The sequence below is a fragment of the Trichomycterus rosablanca genome, chromosome 19 (genome assembly GCF_030014385.1).
Source record: "Trichomycterus rosablanca isolate fTriRos1 chromosome 19, fTriRos1.hap1, whole genome shotgun sequence".
Classification (NCBI taxonomy): domain Eukaryota; kingdom Metazoa; phylum Chordata; class Actinopteri; order Siluriformes; family Trichomycteridae; genus Trichomycterus; species Trichomycterus rosablanca.
The window spans coordinates 12,121,667-12,142,021 of record NC_086006.1 but is presented as its reverse complement, the minus strand read 5'-3'; the positions used below and the strand labels follow the sequence as shown (position 1 = coordinate 12,142,021).

Sequence of the window (20,355 nt, the reverse complement as noted above, 5' to 3'; positions counted from 1 at the left end):
TATACGTGTTAGGTTGGTAATAGCTTTGTAAATAAGAATTAAATAATTAATTTCCGACCCTCCCATTCAAGCGACTTTACTTGAAATATAGACCAGTTCGGAGACGCTGCAGTAAATAAGTTTTGGTTTTTTTGAAATGACGCTCGTCGAGTTTTGGGTTGTGCTTTTACACCTGTCTGTTTGGTTCTTCCCAAGCAAAGCGCTTTATTTTCATATTGCAGAGACTGAAAAAAAATGTTTTATCGAAGAAATACCCGATGAGACAATGGTGATAGGTATGTATTGAACATGCAGCTCGGCCTTAAATGTACAGCAGCTTAATTGTTCAAATCTTTGCAATTTCCCCATTGCAAAGCACAAAGAAACGGTTTAGTCATTCACATGTAAGTCATGTAAGTGATCTAAAATAGTTCGTGATGTGATGCTTGATTCTCGGTTATTAATAATCGTATTCTGTATACATAAGCGTCCGCTGAATACGTTAGGCATGGAGAGTAAACGTTGTGTCGCTTGTAATTTAAAATACACTATATTGCCAAAAGTATTCGCTCGTCTGCCTTCACACGCATATGAACTTGTGACATCCCATTCTTAATCCATAGGGTTTAATATGATGTCGAACCACCCTTTGCAGCTGTAACAGCTTCAACTCTTCTTGGAAGGCTTTCCACAAGGTTTAGGAGTGTGTTTATGGGAATTTTTGACCATTCTTCCAGAAGCGCATTTGTGGCTCGCAGTCTCCGCTCTAATTCATCCCAAAGGTGTTCTATCGGGTTGAGGTCAGGACTCTGTGCAGGGCAGTCAAGTTCTTCCACACCAAACTCGCTCATCCATGTCTTTAAGGACCTTGCTTTGTGCACTGGTGCACAGTCATGTTAGAACAGCAAGTGGCCATCCCCAAACTGTCCCCACAAAGCTGAGAGCATGAAATTGTCCAAAATCTCTTGGTATGCTGAAGCAATAAGAGTTCCTTTCACTGTAACTAAGGGGCCGAGCCCAACTCCTGAAAAACAACCCCACACCATAATCTCCCCTCCACCAAACTGTACACTTGGCACAATGCAGTCAGACAAGTACCGTTCTCCTGGCAACCGCCAAACCCAGACTCGTCCATCGGATTGCCAGACGGAGAAGCGTGATACGTCACTCCAGAGAACACGTCTCTACTGCTCTAGAGTCCAGTGGCGGCGTGCTTTACACCACTGCATCCGACGCTTTGCATTGCGCTTAGTGATGTAAGGCTTGGATGCAGCTGCTCAGCCATGGAAACCCATTCCATGAAGCTCTCTACACACTGTTCTTGAGCTAATCTGAAGGCCACATGAAGTTTGGAGGTCTGTAGCGATTGACTCTGCAGAAAGTTGGCGACCTCTGCACATTATGCGCCTCAGCATCCGCTGACCCCGCTCTGTCATCTTACGTGGCTAACACTTTGTGTCTGAGTTGCTGTCGTTTCCAGTCGCTTCCACTTTGTTATAATTCCACTGACAGTTGGCTGTGGAATATTTAGTAGCGAGGAAATTTCACGACTGGACTTGTTGCACAGGTGGCATCCTATCACTGTACCATGCTGGAATTCACTGAGCATCTGAGAGCGACCCATTTTTTCACAAATGTTTGTAGAAGCAGTCTGCATGCCTAGGTGCTTGGATTTATACACCTGTGGCCATGGAAGTGATTGACTGAATTCAATGATTTGGATGGGTCAGTGAATACTTTTGGCAATATAGTGTTTCTCAAACTCAACTCAAAAGAAGCTTTATTGGCATGACAAATAAGTATTCGTATTGCCAAAGCTCAGTTACAGAGAAAATAAAAATAACAATAAGAAAGAACAAATATATACAAAACAGTTACAGGTGCAAAGACAAATAAAATGAAATAGAATAAAATAATAATAAAAACAGTGCAAATAATAACAATAAAAATGGTAATATTAACAGTAATGAAGTAGTAATAAAAATTTATTGTTTGCGTGCGTGCGTGCGGGTGTGTGTGTGTGTGTGTGTGTGTGTGTGTGTGTGTGTGTGTGTGTGTGTGTGTGTGTGTGTGAGAGAGAGAGAGAGAGAGACATGGCCACCCACTGTCCCTCACCTGGTGGCAGGTGTGTGTATGGAGTGCTGCTAGTGTGCAGCTCTCTCTGTGCTCCCCCAGTAGGTGGGGCAGTTTGTCAGGGTCTGGGGGGGGAGTTGAAGTTGGGGATGATGGTGTTAAATTTGGGGAAGAATTGGGAGCGGATGTGGTGCTACTTGGTACACTGGGTGAGGAAGTGCAGCTCTGTCTCTACTGTACTGAGAGTGCAGTGCTGGCACAGCCTCTCCTCCCGGGGCAGCCAGGACCGGGTGTGTGGCCCCGTCTCCACGGCCAGGTTGTGTGCGCTCAGTCTGTACCTCGTCAAGGTGTTTCTTAATTTAGGGTCGGATACTGTGCTCAGATAATCTGCTGATATATCTCTTACATGGTGTGCTTATAATAGAAATATGTCTTGGGGGAAGTTAATTGCTTTAAAACCTGTTTATAAAATAGAAAAAAAGATAAAACTGCACATATGAAAGCTACAAAATTAGAAATACTTTAATGGTGAACTACAAAATGGTCTAAAAATGCACACCCATCAGTAACTCAATTGTACATTATAACATTGTTTCTCTATGTTTTACATGGTGTGCTAATAAAAATAGGTCGGGGGGGGGTAATAGCTTTAAAACCTGCTTATACTGTAGAATCAAAAAAATAGTTTACATTCATTACAGCTTTAATTAAATAAATAAATAAATGCCACTTCGCTGTTAAGTTTAACACTTTGTTTTATTGTGTTTGGGGGGGGGGGGGGTTAAATACTTTTGATGAGATGTGTGATATTGTGTTTGCATGTATTTGATGGGGGTGCAAATACTTTTGCTGAGACAGATGATTGTGTTTACCAAGGTTTACTTGTTGGTTGTTACAGTTTTTTGTGGTTGCTACGGTATAGCTAGATGGTTAATACGGTAACAGGTTGTTGTAAAAAAAAAAAAAAAAATGCCAGGCAGTTACTAAGACGATGTCAAGTGGTTGCTAAAGTGTTGCTAGGCGGTTGCTGTGATAGTGGTTTAATTGCGAACATGATAAGTGTTGCTGGTTGGTTGCTAAGGTTTTGCTACTCGGTTTCCACAGTTGCTAGGTGATTATTGAGGTGCCAAGGTTTATCAGGCCGAGGTTGCCAAGGTTTATCAGGTTGTTGCTTAGGTGTTGCTAGGTGGGTGGTAGGATATTGGGGACGGTTGCTAAGGTGTTTATAGGCGGTTGCTGTGGTAACAAGTTGATTGCTAAGGTGTGGTTATGTAGTTGCCAAGGTGATTGCCAAGGTGTACCGAAATAACTAAGTAGTTGCCAGGTGGTTGTTAAGGTGTTTGTGGATGTGCAAATACGGGTGATTGTGTGTGTGTGTGTGTGTGTGTGTGTGTGTGTGTGTGTGTGTGTGTGTGTGTGTGTGTGTGTGTGTATAAACAAGTAGTAGGTGTAGGGGCTGCTAGAGTGACTGAATAGAATTGAATGGGTAAAAGGAGGGTGGGTCAGTATGTTTGTAGATTAGAGCTTGGTGACCTGCACTGCAAGGAGTATGTGAATTTTGGTGGCTGTCGGGTAAAAGAAAGATAGTGTTTCTAGTAGGGGCAAAAATGAATGGGAGTAAATGGAAGGAACGAGGGATGATGTGTCCTGAGCAGGCACGTGCACAGATAGACCCCTAGTGGTGCTGAAGCACCTGCCCTTTTGCCCTGGATGAGAAAAGTGCCCTTTCTGCTGGAGCCCAATTTTTTTCTACATTCATCAATATTTAAAAATTAAAATTACCCTCTCTGTCATCAATTCCCCCCAAAAGTGTTTTGATATCTGACGGGCATTTATTTGAGGTCTTGTGAGAAGATTTTATTGGCATAATAATAGGCCCATTGTTAACATTAACTACCCAAAGTGGGTTTCTGGTTTGAAATCAAAGGTAGGTCTTAAGTTGAGCTACATGACAGTCTGGTGAGGTAAATTGATACTAGTAATGGTATATTATTAGTGTAATGCTTCAACTCTGTCAGAAAACAGTAAAATGATGTATACTGTGTTCTCCCCTTCATGGAGATTCAGTAAGTCACTCTTGATTATTATGCACAACACTGATTTATCTCATTTACAAATTTTGCAGCATAATGCCAAGAAAAGAAAGGTTACAAAAGCAGAAAGAAAATGAACTACAGCAAGCAGCTCAGGGTAGCAGCTCTCTTTTATCCTGGATTAGGCCATCTAGCAGTAAAGCAAATGAGGGAGATGTATCAGTATCAGTTGTTTGGTTATTAAAAAGCGTGCACAATATGGCCTTGTTTTTGCCTGTTTTTCATTTATTTATGCAATTTGATAATTTGAGTTATTTGATTAGATGTGTATTGATTGTGTTAACAAAAAAAAATATATAAGTTAAATATCCTACTGTGTTTTTTTTTTTACATTTTATTAATAATAATTTTGGTGATGGGTGCCCCTTTTTTAGCTTAAGCACCTGCCCCCAAAAATGTCTGTGCACGTGCCTGGTCCTGAGTGATATTGTGTGTGTGCAAAAATGTATTGGGTGGGGGTGCAAATACTTTTGCTCAGATGGGTAAATGATGAACAATGCACCACCCTGGACTTGATGCATTTATCTGGGCTGTGTATACCTGCTGGTATATTTACCAACAGGAAACACTGCAAAAGGTGATCAAATCAATAAATGAAGTCAAAACAGCACCATTTACCTTTATAATAATAATTGTTTTTAATGCACTCCGTTCTCTCACAGCGTGTTTATTTTGGCATTTTGTGACATCATGTTGTGTGTTTTTGTTTAGATGCATTTGATTCATATTGTATTCACATTCGGTTTACTTATTTGGTGCACATCAGAGTTTGTAGGGAAGCGTTCACACTTCGCTGTACTGAACCTCAATATAAGTCAACTTAAACAAAAAGAAATCAACTCATGTGTCTAGCTATAGGTTTATTTATTGCATTTTTTAATGAATTATGAAAAGTCAAGCTGTCTTTTTTTAACTATGTTTACTGTTTTGTAGGGAAGTACAAAACACAGCTGTGGGATAAACAGACAAGCTCTTTTCTTCCAGCTACCCCTGGTTTGGGTATGCATGTTGAAATCAAAGATCCAGACACAAAGGTAATGTCTCCATTTCTGTAAAATAGCTATGGTTACTCATAATGTTGGAGTTAGGAATTATTCAACCTAAAATCAGAAAATTTAAGACAGTGTAGAAAATACAAAAATAAATAAATAAATAAATACAATAAAAACTGCTGTGTCTTACATTTACTTTGACTTGTATTTCATTGCAGACAGTATGAACCCAATATATTTTATGTTTTGTCAGATATATTTTATTTGTTTGCAGCTGTAGCCTAGTGGTTAAGATACTGGCCCAGTGATCAGAAGGTTGCTGGTTCAAGCCCCACCATTGCCAGGTTGCTGCTGTTGGGTCCTTGAACAAGGCCCTTAACCCTCAATTGCTCAGACTGTATACTGTAATTGTTCTGTAAGTCGCTTTGGATAAAGGCGTCTGCTAAATGCTGAAAATGTAAAATGTAAATGCATACATCCATGTTTTCATTTCAGGCCTGCAACACATTCCAAAAACAGTTGGGACGGTAAAGCATTTACCACTTTGTCATGTAGCCATTTCTTCTCGCAACACTTAAAATATGTTTTGGCTATTGGGTACAGGTCAGGACTGCAAGCTAGGGCTGGGCGATTTTCACGATTAATTCGGTTAATTCGAATGAACGTTTTCACCCGATGTTAGAAATGTGACAATCGCGATTGTTTACATACTTTATACTTTAATTAAAATACTAACATGTCACGAGGCAGAAACTGACCAGACGCTCGTGGAATATAAATCAAGGAAAGTTTAATATCAAAAAGGCAAAAACAGTGTATAAAATCAGCGAAAATTTAACAGTAAACGGAAGACAAGAAGTGTCATACACGGTAACGGTTAGATTCAGTAATAAGGAGCGCAAACACAAACGGCAAAACGAGACACACGAACAGAAGAGTTTAATTAAGATTCACTGAATCGAACACAGCTGAAATTAATCAAAACTCTGGAGCCGATGAGCAATATCAGGATTGGCTGACCGGGGACATGTGATAGTCACGTGACAGTCCGTGGGAGCATGGGAATTGTAGTCTATATTGTTAGAAGCAGATTTTAAGACCTCCATCCACCCCCCAGTCACAAGAGGACAAAATCAAAGTTGAGCTGAGTGCTTACTCAATGTCCCCCAGTGTAGATACTGATACAGACTCATTTATATGGTGGAAACAGTAAACAGGCTCGTGTTCCTTTTAAGAAACCTGTAAAGAACTTGGTTGTGCACTTTTCTTAATGTAAGGAGGTTATGCTGCACATTATTTAAAGTGATTTGTTTGTGAGTTATTCTTATAAAGGATATAGCTAATTAAGATTTCTATTTTGTTTTAATTATTATTAATTATTGTCATATTGTTATTGTTACAAAGTTTGAGTTCCTTAAAAGGATAATTAAAGGTGGTGCTGTTACTATTTTTGCACTTCTGCAGTCTTTTAAATTAAAATGTAAAAAAAAAAGAAATGTGAGTCTTTTTTCAATTGCATTATACAAGAACAAGCAAAAAAAAAATCGAAATCGTAATCGAGAATCGGTAATAATTTTAAAATAATCGAGATTTTTTTTTTGCTAAATCGCCCAGCCCTACTGCAAGCAGGCCAGTCCAGTACCTTTCACAGCAATGCCTTTGTAATGTGTGCAGCATGTGGTTATGCTTGTTGAAAAATGCATGAATGTACCCTATAAAGATGTCATCTTAATAGCAGCATATGTTGCTGTAAAATCAATTTCTTCCAAAAAAAATCCTAAAATACTGATTTATCTGATCACACTCTACATTTTCACTGTGTATTGGTCCATCCCAGATGCTTTATAGCCCAGAGAACTTGACGCTGTTCCTGCATGTGGTTAATATAAGGCTTCTATTTTTGCACATTAAAGTTTTAATTGGCATTTGTTAATGTAACTCCATGTTATTGTTCTTGACAAAGGTTTGCTGAAGCAATCCCTTGTACATGTGGTTATATCAGCTATTGATGAATGACGGTTCTTGATGCAGTTTGTTTGAGGGATCGGAGATCACAGGTGTTCAGCTTAGGCTTGCGCTCTTGCCCTTTACGCACTGAAATTCCTCCAGATTTCATGAATCATTTAATGATATTATGCACTGTAAACAGAAAAATCCTTCCAGTCTTTTTAAAGGAACATTGTTTTTAAATATTTCAATAATTTTCTCACACATTTGTCTCCAAACTTGAGATCCACACGCTCCTCAAAGACCCAGCATTTCATGCATACTGCTTTATCATTCATGATTACAATTACAGGGCAGCACTGTGGCTCGGTGGGTAGCACTGTCGCCTCACAGCAAGAAGGTCCTGGGTTCGATCCCTAGGCAGGGTGGTCCGTGTCCTTTCTGTGCAGAGTTTGCAGGTTCTCCCCGTGTCTGTGTGGGTTTCCTCCTGGAGCTCTGGTTTCCTCCCACAGTCCAAAAACATGCAGTCAGGTTAATTGGAGACACTGAATTGCCCTATAGGTGAGTGTGTGTGTGGGTGAGTGTGTGTGTGGGTGAGAGAGAGTGTGTGTGGGTGTGTGGGTGTGGGTGTGTGTGGGTGTGTGGGTGTGGGTGTGTGTGGGTGAGAGAGTGTGTGTGTGTGTGTGTGTGCGTGCCCTGCAATGGATAGGTGCCCCATCTAGGGTGTTACTGTGTGCCTTGCACCCATTGAAAAGCTAGGATAGTCTCCAGACCCTAATTGGATAATTTTACCTCATTACTTGCCCTCAGTTGCCCCCATCTCAAACGTAATGTGTTACAGGCCTGAAATGCAAGAATTAATGTATTTTAACAAATAAAATTAAGTTGACCAGACAAAACATACTGTATACAAATAATTATTTTTTTTTTACATGCATGCATTCACTCACCAGAAATATTTAACTTAAAACAATGATGTGTAATAACATTTGATTTGAACATTTGACAGCTAGCTGAAAATGATTTTGTATTAAGACAAGTTTATAATATGATCAAATTAATTTAAAAATTAAAGATGTGGGTTTATTAATTTTTTTCAAAAAACACCTCTATTGTCACTGATTTATGGGTTGGCATACAGTATATAGTAGTAGAAAAATGTTTTAAATAAACATACACCAATAAGGCATAACATTATGACCACCTTTCTAATATTGTGTTGGTCCCCATTGCTTTATCCAAAATAAAAATACATTATTGACACAAAAAACTTGAGCTGCACATACAAAGGCCACAAGACAATAACAAATGTCCATTTCCACTCTCACTGTTGACTACATTGGCTACATTTACAGCAAGGAGGATGGCTTGAGTGGCCACAGAATCTCGAAGGATCACAGCTGTAGAATTGCAAACATTAGTTAGGTATTGAGGTCCCTACCTACTTTCAGACACCACCTACATAACCCCTACATAACCACAAGTTGCTTAAGAGAGTGAACAGAAAAAGTCTATGTGAAGGACTAATAAACTCGAGCACTTAGTTTGCCAAACTGGAGCTTTCAGTCGCGCTGGGTTCTATGGACAGAGGAGACCAAAATAAAGCTTTTAAAAAGAACGTAAAATAAAGCTCTCATGCCATGCAGAAAAGTACCTGAACCCCACAGTAATGCATGGTAGTGGATCTGTTATGTTGTGGGGACCTTGTCAAGTAGCAGAAGATCTGGTTTTATCTTTTTGCACGTACACATCTTAGTAAAGGAAGGCTTCACATAGTATTAAGTGAAGGAGTGCGGAAGGCTTCACATAGTATTAAGTGAAGGAGTGCCAACAATTGTGACGCACACTGATTTAAGATGATAAGTTTTAGTTTTTTTCTTTCAATCACTGTACTTCTAATCATGTATAGTGTTTTTAATGTTCAAAATGAAATATTGAAATCAATAGTTAAACAAAAGGTTTTTATATCCTATTTGATTGGTTGTTTTTGGCACCAAGGGTGCCAATATTTGTGAAGAGGACTGTATATCTACTTTTATCATGTTTAATTGTATTTTCTGTCTTTTGCCCAAGGTTATTCTCTCTCGTCAGTATGGCTCTGATGGCCGCTTCACATTCACCTCCCACACGCCAGGAGAACATCAAATCTGTTTGCATTCCAACTCCACTAAGATGACGCTTTTTGCTGGAGGAAAACTGGTATGGTTTGCACAGTCTGTACATAATTGCAGTGTCCAAACCCCAAATCAGAAAAAGCTAGGTCAGTATGGTAAATGCAAATTAAAAAAGCAGTGTCTCAAATTTACATTGACAATTTTTTTATATTTTATGTATCAAATTTACTTTGATATTTCTCGTTTTGTCTGGTCCGCTTAGTTTCAGTTGTTAATATACATCCATTCCTGCATTAAAAAAGATGTTTTTGCACCCAGGTGGCGCAGTGGGATATTCTACTAGCACACCAATGCCGAGTTTCTGAACTCCTCGATTCGAAACTCTGCGTTGCCTCCGGTTGACTGGGCGCCATCTAGCAGGCATAATTGGCAGTGCCTGCAACAGATACTAATTGGCCACTGTATCTGCAGAATGGGGGCTGGACTATGTGTGGATGGGTGAGGCTTCATACGCTGTGTACGGACCCTGATTGGCGAAAGAGAAGCCTGTGCAGAGTGCATGGGTGAGAACAGGAGGGCTGTGCACGTGTCAGAAGAGGCGTGTACAGCGACGTGCTCTCCTCGGATGCAGTCGGGTATCCCTCAGCAGCAGAAAATAAATTGAGTGCGCTAAATTAGGAGGAAAATGAGGAGAAAATGCATTAAAAAAAAAAAGATGTTTTCTTGAAGGCAGCATATATTGCTCTAAAATTTCAATGTACTTTTCTACATTAATGCTGCTGTCACTGAAGTGTAAATTACCTGTGCCAAAGGCACTGGCACAACCTCATATCATGACAGACCCTGGCTTCTAATTCTTCTGACCACAATACACGTTTCCACTGTGTGACGTTCCAAATCAGATGCCTCCGAGCCCAGAGAACTTGATGCCACTTCTGGACATGGTTAACATAAGGCTTTAGATTCCATGACAATTATAACTCAATGACTAATGAGATTGCAAATTGCAAGCCAAAAAACACTGCAAAAGAAGACAAACTTAAAGGCTTGTTTCACATTTACCAAAAAACACCTCGACAACCCCAAGGTTTGTCAGATTTTCAACTTACATTTACTAAGCAGGTACAAATTCAGACCAACTTACAGAAGTGTTATTCATTTCCATTACTTGGTCTAATACAAATCTGCTAAAGACCTGTTAAAAGAAAACAACAATAAGCAAGTTAGCTCAGTAATTAAGGTATTGGACTTTTGACAGAAAGTCGCTGATCCAAGCCTCACCACAGCCAAGTGCATATTTAACCCTTGTGTGGTGTTCGGGTCTGTGGGACTCGTTTTTAATGTTTACCAAAAGAAAAATGTATGATGCTATTTATTATTATTTTAACCTCAGACTCTTTGCCATTGGCTTATTTTGTGTAAAGAACATATAAAATAACACTCATAATGAATGAGTTTACACTGTACACCCCCCTACACATTTATATTACACATGTGGTGTTCTGGTCCACTGGACCCGCAGGTATAAAAGTGTGTCCCTTTACTCTGTCCTACTACAACATGTCCTGCTGTGAGTGTGTGTGTCTCTGTGTGTGAGAGAGAAAGACAGAGTGCCAGACGGAGAGAGAGGCAGACAGACAGAAAGACAGACAGACAAAGAGAAACAGACAGAGACAGAAAGACAGAGAGATGGAGTGAAACAGACGGACAGACAGAGAGAAACAGAGAGACAGGCAGAGAGACCGAGAGAGAAACAAACAGGCAAAGACAGATAGATGAAAACAGACAGACAGGCAGAGACAGACAGGATGGCAGGCAGTCAGAGAGAGAGAGAGACAGACATACAGAGAGACATACTGATACAGACAGAGAGGCAGATAGAGAGAGAAACAGACAGACATACACAGCATATGCAACACACACACAGTAAAGCTGACCCTCATGTGTTGTATAGGCTAGCATGAATTGACTGTGTTCAGTGGGACTGATGTGTAGACTGATACAGATACTGGATCTGTTCAGGTTGGTGTTTCTTACACTGACAGATGTTTTACATTTCTTAAGGTTGTTTCATTTCAATTTGTTCAAAGTAAACACGTTTATAACATAGGTAAATAGTAAATGTTAACCAAATATGCTGTCTTTATTGCTTGTAAACATCTTAAAATAAACATCAGATATTTTGTATGTTAAATAAGTTATGGCTGTATTGATTTAAAAACACAATAATGCAGTGGGTCCACCAGACCCGCAAACACTGGCTGAGTAACAAAACTATGAACACCACACAAGGGTTAAATATGTTTATAGGTTTTAAAAACATGAGCAGATAAAATAAGTATAGTGAGACAAAAGACAATATGGTAAAGCACTGTTTCATGGGTTCTAATAGAGAGTGCATCTAGACATTCAAGTGGGAGAGCACACTAACAACTACCCGGAGATAGCTGCCAAGGACAAGCTTACAGAACTGCAGCTAAGAGTGCGCCAGCTCCTTGACCAGGTGGAGCAGATACAAAAAGAACAGAATTACCAAAGGGTGAGTATCAATTATTAATCCAGAGTACGTTTTAATAACTTTTAAGAGTACACGTCATTTAATGCTGAAGCATCATGACTATACACTGATCAGCCATAACATTAAAACCACCTCCTTGTTTCTACACTCACTGTCCATTTTATCAGCTCCACTTACCATATAGAAGTACTTTGTAGTTCTACAATTACTGACTGTAGTCCATTTGTTTCTCTGCATGCTTTTTAGCCTGCTTTCACCCTGTTCTTCAATGGTCAGGACCACCACAGAGCAGGTATTATTTGGGTGTTGGGTCATTCTCAGCACTGCAGTGACACTGACATGGTGGTGGTGTGTTAGTGTGTGTTGTGCTGGTATGAGTGGATCAGACACAGCAGCGCTGCTGGAGTTTTTAAACACTTCACTGTCACTGCTGGACTGAGAATAGTCCACCAACCAAAAATATCCATCCAACAGCGCCCTGTGGGCTGCGTCCTATTACCACTGATGAAGGTCTAGAAGATGACCAACTCAAACAGCAGCAATAGATGAGCGATTGTCTCTGACTTTACATCTACAAGGTGGACCAACTAGGTAGGAGTGTTTAATAGAGTGGACAGTGAGTGGACACGGCATTTAAAAACTCCATCAGCCCTGCTGTGTCTGATCCACTCATACCAGCACAACACACACTAACACACCACCACCATGTCAGTGTCACTGCAGTGCTGAGAATAATCCACCACCTAAATAATGCCTGCTCTGTGGTGGTCCTGACCATTGAAGAACAGGGTAAAAGCAGGCTAAAAAAGTATGTAGAGAAACAGATGGACTACAAAGTGCTTCTATATGGTAAGTTAATATAATAAAATGGACAGGGAGTGTAGAAACAAGGAGGTGGTTTTAATGTTGTGGCTGATCAGTGTATATTCATTTTAGCTGTTTAGTTAATTGACTTGAACTGTGTATGTTAATTTTATTTTGTGTTGTGTCTAGTATCGGGAAGAGCGATTCCGCATGACAAGCGAGAGTACAAACCAGCGAGTTCTCTGGTGGTCTATCGCCCAAACTGTCATCCTTATCATCACTGCTATCTGGCAGATGCGTCACCTGAAGAGCTTTTTTGAAGCCAAGAAGTTAGTATAAAGCTCCCTAAAGGGTAAAAAATTGAGACAGAAAAAGGAAATTGTAAATATAGAGATTGTTTGACAAAAATGCCACAAAGAACTGTACATCATTTGACTGGTTTGATTCTGTTAGACACTTTTAAACTAAAACACCCCCTTTGACTGATTTTTAGGCAGGTTTCTGTTACCCAAAATGACTTAAATCTTAGCAGATTTTATATTTCAGTTTGTACCTGCTTTAGACGTCCTGGATTACTTCACGAAATGACAGCAGGAGCAAACGAGTCACACTCATGCATATTAATAATACTTTACTTGATTTAAAAGAACTTATTTGAATAGTTAAGCTGTGTTATATTGATGAAAATAGAGGTCTTTTGGTAGCTAGGTTACACTAAATACACTATATTGCCAAAAGTATTCGCTCGTCTGCCTTCACACGCATATGAACTTGAGTGACATCCCAGGGTTTAATATGATGTCGGCCCACCCTTTGCAGCTATAACAGCTTCAACTTCTCTGGGAAGGCTTTCCACAAGGTTTAGGAGTGTGTTTATGGGAATTTTTTACCATTCTTTCAGAAGCGCATTTGTAAGGTTAGACACTAATGTTGGATGAGAAGTTGGCTCACAGTCTCCGCTCTAATTCATCCCAAAGGTGTTCTATCGGGTTGAGGTCAGGACCATGTCTTTATGGACCTTGCTTTGTGCACTGGTGCACAGTCATGTTGGAACAGGAAGGGGCCATCCCCAAACTGTTCCCACAAAGTTGGGAGCATGAAATTGTCCAAAATCTGTTGGTATGCTGAAGCATTAAGAGTTCCTTTCACTGGAAATAGAGGGACGAGCCCAACTCCTGAAAAACAACCCTACACCATAATCCCCCCTCCACCAAACTTTACACTTGGCACAATGCAGTCAGACAAGTACCGTTCTTCTGGCAACGGCCAAAACCCAGACTCGTCCATCGATTGCCAGACGGAGAAGCGTGATTCGTCACTCCAAAGAACATGTCTCCACTGCTCTACAGTGCTTTACACCACTGCATCCGACGCTTTGCATTGCGCTTGGTGATGTAAGGCTTGAATGCAGCTGCTCGAAGTTTGAAGTTTGGAGGTCTGTAGTGATTGACTCTGCAGAAAGTTGGCGACCTCTGCGCACTATGCACCTCAGCATCCGCTGACCCTGCTTTGTCATTTTATGTGGCTACCACTTTGTGACTGAGTTGCTGTTGTTCCCAATTGGTTTCATTTTGTTATAATACCACTGACAGTGGCCTGTGGAATATTTAGTAGCGAGGAAATTTCACGACTGGACTTGTTGCACAGGTGGCATCCTATCAGGGTACCACGCTGGAATTCACTGAGCATCTGAGAGCGACCCATTCTTTCACAAATGTTTGTAGAGGCAGTCTGCATGCCTAGGTGTTTGGTTTTATACACCTGTGGCCATGGAAGTGATTGGAACACCTGAATTCAATGATTTTGATGGGTGAGTGAATACTTTTGGCAATATAGTGTATATTGTATTTTATTAGTTAAATATTTGGCTTAAAGATTGAACAGTTATCAATAAAAGTTATATTCAAAAGATTGTAAAAGTTAAAATTCTACATACTTTTTTGTGATTACAAGGATAATCACTGTCAGTTAAATCTAATGTTACTATTTGTCAAATTGAATAATTTTGTTATCTGCTATCACAGCATATTAGTTATAATTCTAAATTCTAAAAGCTTGTAAACATGTTGGCCTTAAAGTACAGTTACTTAATTTAATATAATATTTGTATTATAGATTTATTTTATTTATGTATTTATTTAAAAATGTATTTATAGATTTGTTCAAGGGTGTTGTGTAGACCAAGCAGAATATTTAGGGCCATGATAAGGAATCTTGATCAGGGCCATTATTCATCAAAATTGCTCAAAAAACATGTTAAAAGCTCCTATGATGAAAATCACAGGAAAACATACAAATATCATTACTGAACCTCTTACGCTTACTTCTAGCAATAAATGTGCTGGATATTTATGAATGAAATGCAACAGTTTTTGTCCTGACCTCTGTTAAAATGCCAGGTTTTGTGATGTAAAAAATTAGACCTATATAAGGTATCAGTCAGGGCAAGGGTACAAAAAAATCACAGCCAAAACATGGCCATCAAAAAGACGCAATTGATGTGACACATAACAGTGAGGAGACGGTCGTACAGCTGCATGTTCAGTCACCCTAAAAGGTCATGTTGTCCTAGGATATAAGCCTCTAGCAACACCAGACCTGCTGTCATCACTTCTCATTTCCCTCCAATGTCTCCTCAGTTGGGATTTTATGAGAAAATGGAGAACTTAGTAAGTGCCAGGACCAGGTTGCACTTTCAGTCAATTGCTGCCAGCCCACAGGTAAATGTTGGGCACCCACTGGCCCCCAAACCCTGTCTCAGAGTACACTTTTTTGTGCAATATTCCAGTCTTGTATAGCAGTCGGTGGCATGGTTATAGGAAATTGAAAAAAGCTAATATTTCTTGTTTAGTTAAGCTTGTACTCAACAAAAACACTACTAACATTAATGCCTTTACAGTTGGACAGTTAATTAAAAACAATGAACTCGTTTTGGTGGAAATTACAGTGTTTCATGATGGGAGTCCCATTTATTTACTGCTTTTTTAGTGTTCCTAGAGTTTACAAGAAAGGTGGGGCATAGCCTGTCCGGGTCATAGCAGGATATACCACAAACAAGTATTTTTTAGTGATTTCTCCACATTTAAATCACAGCCATCCTTTTTGTCTTTAGCCCAGGCGAGATGCTTCTGACGCTGTCTCTTGTTCAAGAGTGGGTTGACACAAGGAATGCGACAGCTGAAACCCATGTCTTGCATACGTCTGTGCGTGGTGGTTCTTGAAGCACTGACTCCAGCTGCAGTCCACTCTTTGTGAATATCCCCCACATTTTTGAATGGGTTTTGTTTCACAATCCTCTCCAGAGTGCGGTTATCCCCATTGCTTGTACACTTTTTTCTACCACATCTTTTCCTTCCCTTCGCCTCTCTATTAATGTGCTTGGACACAGAGCTCTGTGAACAGCCAGCCTCTTTAGCAATGACCTTTTGTGTCTTGCCCTCCTTGTACAAGGTGTCAATGGTCGTCTTTTGGACAACTGTCAAGTCAGCAGTCTTCCCCATGATTGTGTAGCCTACAGAACTAGACTGAGAGACCATTTAAAGGCCTTTGCAGGTGTTTTGAGTTAATAAGCTGATTAGCGTGTGGCACCAGGTGTCTTCAATATTGTACCTTGTCACAATATTCTAATTTTCTGAGATACTGAATTTGGGGTTTTCATTAGTTGTCAGTTATAATCATCAACATTAAAAGAAATAAACATTTGAAATATATCAGTCTGTGTGTAATGAATGAATATAATATACTTTTTTTTTTTTTGTTCTATTATTGTACAGCGACCTTGAGCTTGGTGAAAGGCGCTATATAAGTTGAACTTATTATTGAGGTTGTACCAAGCGTTTCCATTTCAAAATTATTGAGGCAATTGTGGTCCTAAAAACACACAAAGCCCTGGTCTATAAATTGCCACAATTTAATTGCAGACAGTTCTTTGGGCTTCATGGTTCGGCCCTTAAAGACTCAGGTGTTTGTCTTTTCAGACTGTGTCCAATCAGTTGAAATTGCAACAGGTAATCTTTGAAATATAGACACATCTTAGTGATACTTAAAGTAAACAAGATGCACTGAACCACAAGTGAACCAGTAGTGGGTCTGAATACTGTTGTGAATAAGAGATTTTAATTTTTGAAAGACATTTATGACCCTGACCAAGATAAAGTGGCTGATGACATTTTTGGAAAATTATGTGTAGTTTGATAGGTGAAAATGGTAATTATATTCATTCAAAATCAAATCCACAGTATCTTTATTGTTGTTTCTGTTGTTTAATTTCTGTAATTAATATGATCTGATCTTTTCAAATTTCACATAGGTGCACCTTAATTTTCTTGTACCATTGTTGGTTTAATTAATAAGTTCAATAAAACAAGGAAAGCCAGTGATGTGCATGAAAACCAGATTGATATTGTTTGTTCTTGGTTTATTATTTTTTTTTTTTTTATTATTATTGATGTTATTGTTGATGTTGTTGTAGCCAATACATTTTTTACTAAGGTGTTGGGGAAAGAATATTTGTGAATGATAGTGTATAGAAAACACAATGGCATGCAGGGTGGTACGGTGGCTAACTGGGTAGCACTGTTGCCTCACAGCAAGAAGGTCCTGGGTTTGATCCCCAGGTGGGGCGGTCTGAGTCCTTTCTGTGTGGCGTTTGCATGTTCTCCCCGTGTCCGTATGGGTTTACTCCGGGTGCTCCGGTTTCCTCCCACAGTCCAAAGACATACAAGTGAGGTGAATTGGAGATACTAAATCCATGTCCATGAATGTGTTCGATATAACCTTGTGTGAACTGATAAACCTTGTGTGATGGGTAGCTACCGTTCCTGTCATGAATGTAACCAAAGTGTAAAACATGACGTTAAAATCCTAATAAACAAACAATGGCATGCATTTGAACAAACAACCCATACAGCCTGTTTCAGCACACTTTAGTATGGGTGTTATTCACTATTTACTTTTACTATTAACAATTGGTGAATTAGCTTTCTCTCACTGAAAACACTGTTGTGTGTGAAGTTTGCATGTTCTCCCTGTATCTGTGTGGGTTTTCTCTGGATGCTCCGGTTTCCTCCCACAAATCTGCCTTGATGGACTGGTGACCTGTCAGGGTTTTTTCCTGCCTTTCGCACAATGAATCAGACCCACGCAACCCTGACCAGGATAAAACGGTAGTAAAACAGACAGTTAATTAATGAAGCATTTAATTCATTCCAATTAAATAAATGTCATCAAGAAGTAATTATTTTAGGGTAGGTATTCCAGAAAGCGGGTTAAACGATCAAACCAGGTATGTTAACTCAGAGTTCATGAAAACCCAAGGTTTTCGCAGTGGTGTATAAAGTATAAAAGTACAAGTATCTTACCAGAAATTTACTTGATACAGTGGTGTATAAAGTATAAAAGTACAAGTATCTTACCAGAAATTTACTTTGATACAGTGGTGTATAAAGTATAAAAGTATGAGTATCTTACCATAAATGTACTTTGATACAGTGGTGTATAAAGTATAAAAGTACAAGTATCTTACCAGAAATGTACTTTGATACAGTGGTGTATAAAGTATAAAAGTACAAGTATCTTACCAGAAATCTACTTTGATACAGTGGTGTATGTATAATGTACTTAAGTATCAGAAGTAATGAACTGATATTAAATGTACTTACATATTGAAAGCAGAAGTACAAGTAAATGCTGTTAATAAAAAAGCAAGGGGTCAGAATTTAAAAAAATATGAAGATTGTTCTTTAAGCCTGTAAACCACCTTAACAATAAAGCCTACCTTACACCTGCTGAAAACCAAAGTCTTCACAACAGAAGAATTTACAGAACAAATTACACAACATTTAAAATCACATCATTTCGGGTATTTTTTTTCACTCACTGCCCATTTTATCAGCTCCACTTACCATATAGAAGCACTTTGTAGTTCTACAATTACTTACTGTAGTCCATTTGTTTATCTAAATACTTTTTTAGCCTGCTTTCACCCTGTTCTTCAATGGTCAGGACCCCCACAGGACCACCACAGAGCAGGCATTATTAAGGTGGTGGATGATTCTCAGCACTGCAGTGACAATGACATGGTGGTGGTGTGTTAGTGTGTGTTGTGCTGGTATAAGTGGATCAGACACAGCAGCGCTGCTGGAGTTTTTAAATACTGTGTCCACCTTGTAGATGTAAAGTCAGAGACGATCGCTCATCTATTGTTGCTGAGTTGGTCATCTTCTAGACCTTCATCAGTGGTCACAGGACGCTGCCCACAGGGCGCTGTTAGCTGGATATTTTTTTGGTTGGTGGACTATTTTCAATACAGCAGTGACAGTTAGGTGTTGAAAAACTCCATCAGCATTGATGTGTCTTATCCACTCATACCAGCACCATGTCAGTGTCACTGTAGTGCTGAGAATGACCCACCACCCAAATAATACCTGCTCTGTGGTGGTGGTCCTGGGAGAGTCCTGACCATTGAAGAACAGCATGAAAGGGGGCTAACAAAGCATGCAGAGAAACAGATGGACTACAGTCAGTTATTGTAGAACTATGAAGTGCTTCTATATGGTAAGTGGAGCTGATAAAATGGACTGAGTGTAGAAACAAGGAGGTGGTTTTAATGTTGTGGCTGATCAGTGTACTGTACATTAACAGTTAAATTGAAGTTTTTATTTTGTTCTGTAAATTCTTGTTGTGAAGACCTTGTTTTTTCTGTAGGTATGGTGTAGGCTCTGTTGATTCTTGGATTCTTGGGAAGCAGACTGCATGAACTACAAAGCTGACATGAACGTGTCAGTGTTAAATAAAGGTACCAGTTCAGCAAAACAACTGCAGCAGCTAAAGAAAAGAGTTCATCAGATATGCATTTGTGTGGAATAACTGTCAAATTTGCTCTAAAAAACATCCACATGTATCTGAGTAGCTGGATTTTTGTTGAGTAGCATCCTGTTTCACTTGTAAACTTGTGTTATAGCTCGGGGTGCTGAGAAATTATGAATTAGCTTTTCCGAGAGTCTAAATCGCTTATCGTTAAAAAAGCTTAACATGACTTAATGTACAGTATTAAAAGAATGACATAGAAACACTAAACCTGTCTTAATTATTACTGCTCATAGGTTCTCTCCTCTAATTAAATTCCTCGCTCAATGTTTTAATACATTGTCACGTTAAGCTTGCACTGCTACACTCCATAAGAAATAATGGCACAGCCAGTGCCAAAGCAAAGCAGTACTGAACTTGCTCCACGATTAAGAAGCATAAGGAAACAATAAATAAGTAAAGGTAAGGTGCATGTTTATTGTATTTCAGTGTTTTATTTATATTTGTGTTATTTTCAGTGTATAAGTGTCAAAAACAACCCATTATTTACATTAGCCTAAAATATATGCAGTTCCACGGGACCTTGGCAAATATTAACAGGTGTCCCATACATCCTTATGGGAAAAAATACCTTGAAACTTAATGCCTTTTAAACTTGATGCCCCCCACCCCGAACCAAACCTTTCACACAGCGCAGGTGTCCGTCTGGCTCATGCTGCCATCCTCTTTTTTGAAAATCAAAATATGGTCACCCTGGATTATGGGAACAGAAAATCCTTTCACAGTATTAACATACAGGTAGTGACATTATCTTAAAAATGTACAATATTTTTTATAAAGGAAAAGTGTAACATTTAATATGTTCTGCAACTTACTGTTCTCCCCCTTCAAGATCATGTGATGCTACCCACATCATTACAAATGTTAAAGCCAAATGGCAAGGCTCTGTGCATGATTCAAGGATTTTTTGCACTATACAATAAATAACAGGGTAAGCCTGTGGCACTTTTGCTAGGAGTGTGGTTCAC

The 20,355-nt window shown here is 39.3% G+C and overlaps 1 protein-coding gene across 3 annotated transcripts; it reads left to right on the top strand.

Annotated features, from left to right (window-relative positions):
- The first annotated feature begins 127 nt into the window (after positions 1-127).
- On the top strand, positions 128-19,585 carry tmed4 (transmembrane p24 trafficking protein 4). Of its 3 annotated transcripts, none has more exons than XM_063015157.1 (6): positions 128-275; positions 5,079-5,179; positions 9,158-9,283; positions 11,591-11,737; positions 12,710-12,849; positions 19,226-19,585. In XM_063015157.1, the coding sequence occupies exons 1-6, from the start codon at positions 137-139 to the stop codon at positions 19,275-19,277; spliced, it is 705 nt and encodes a 234-aa protein (XP_062871227.1). In that variant the 5' UTR covers positions 128-136; the 3' UTR covers positions 19,278-19,585. The 3 variants fall into 3 exon arrangements, with proteins under 3 accessions (XP_062871227.1, XP_062871226.1, XP_062871228.1); XM_063015156.1 differs by lacking the exon at positions 19,226-19,585 and adding an exon at positions 15,633-16,899; XM_063015158.1 differs by lacking the exon at positions 19,226-19,585 and adding an exon at positions 15,633-15,658 and having other exon boundaries at positions 12,710-12,872.
- Positions 19,586-20,355: the final 770 nt, after the last annotated feature.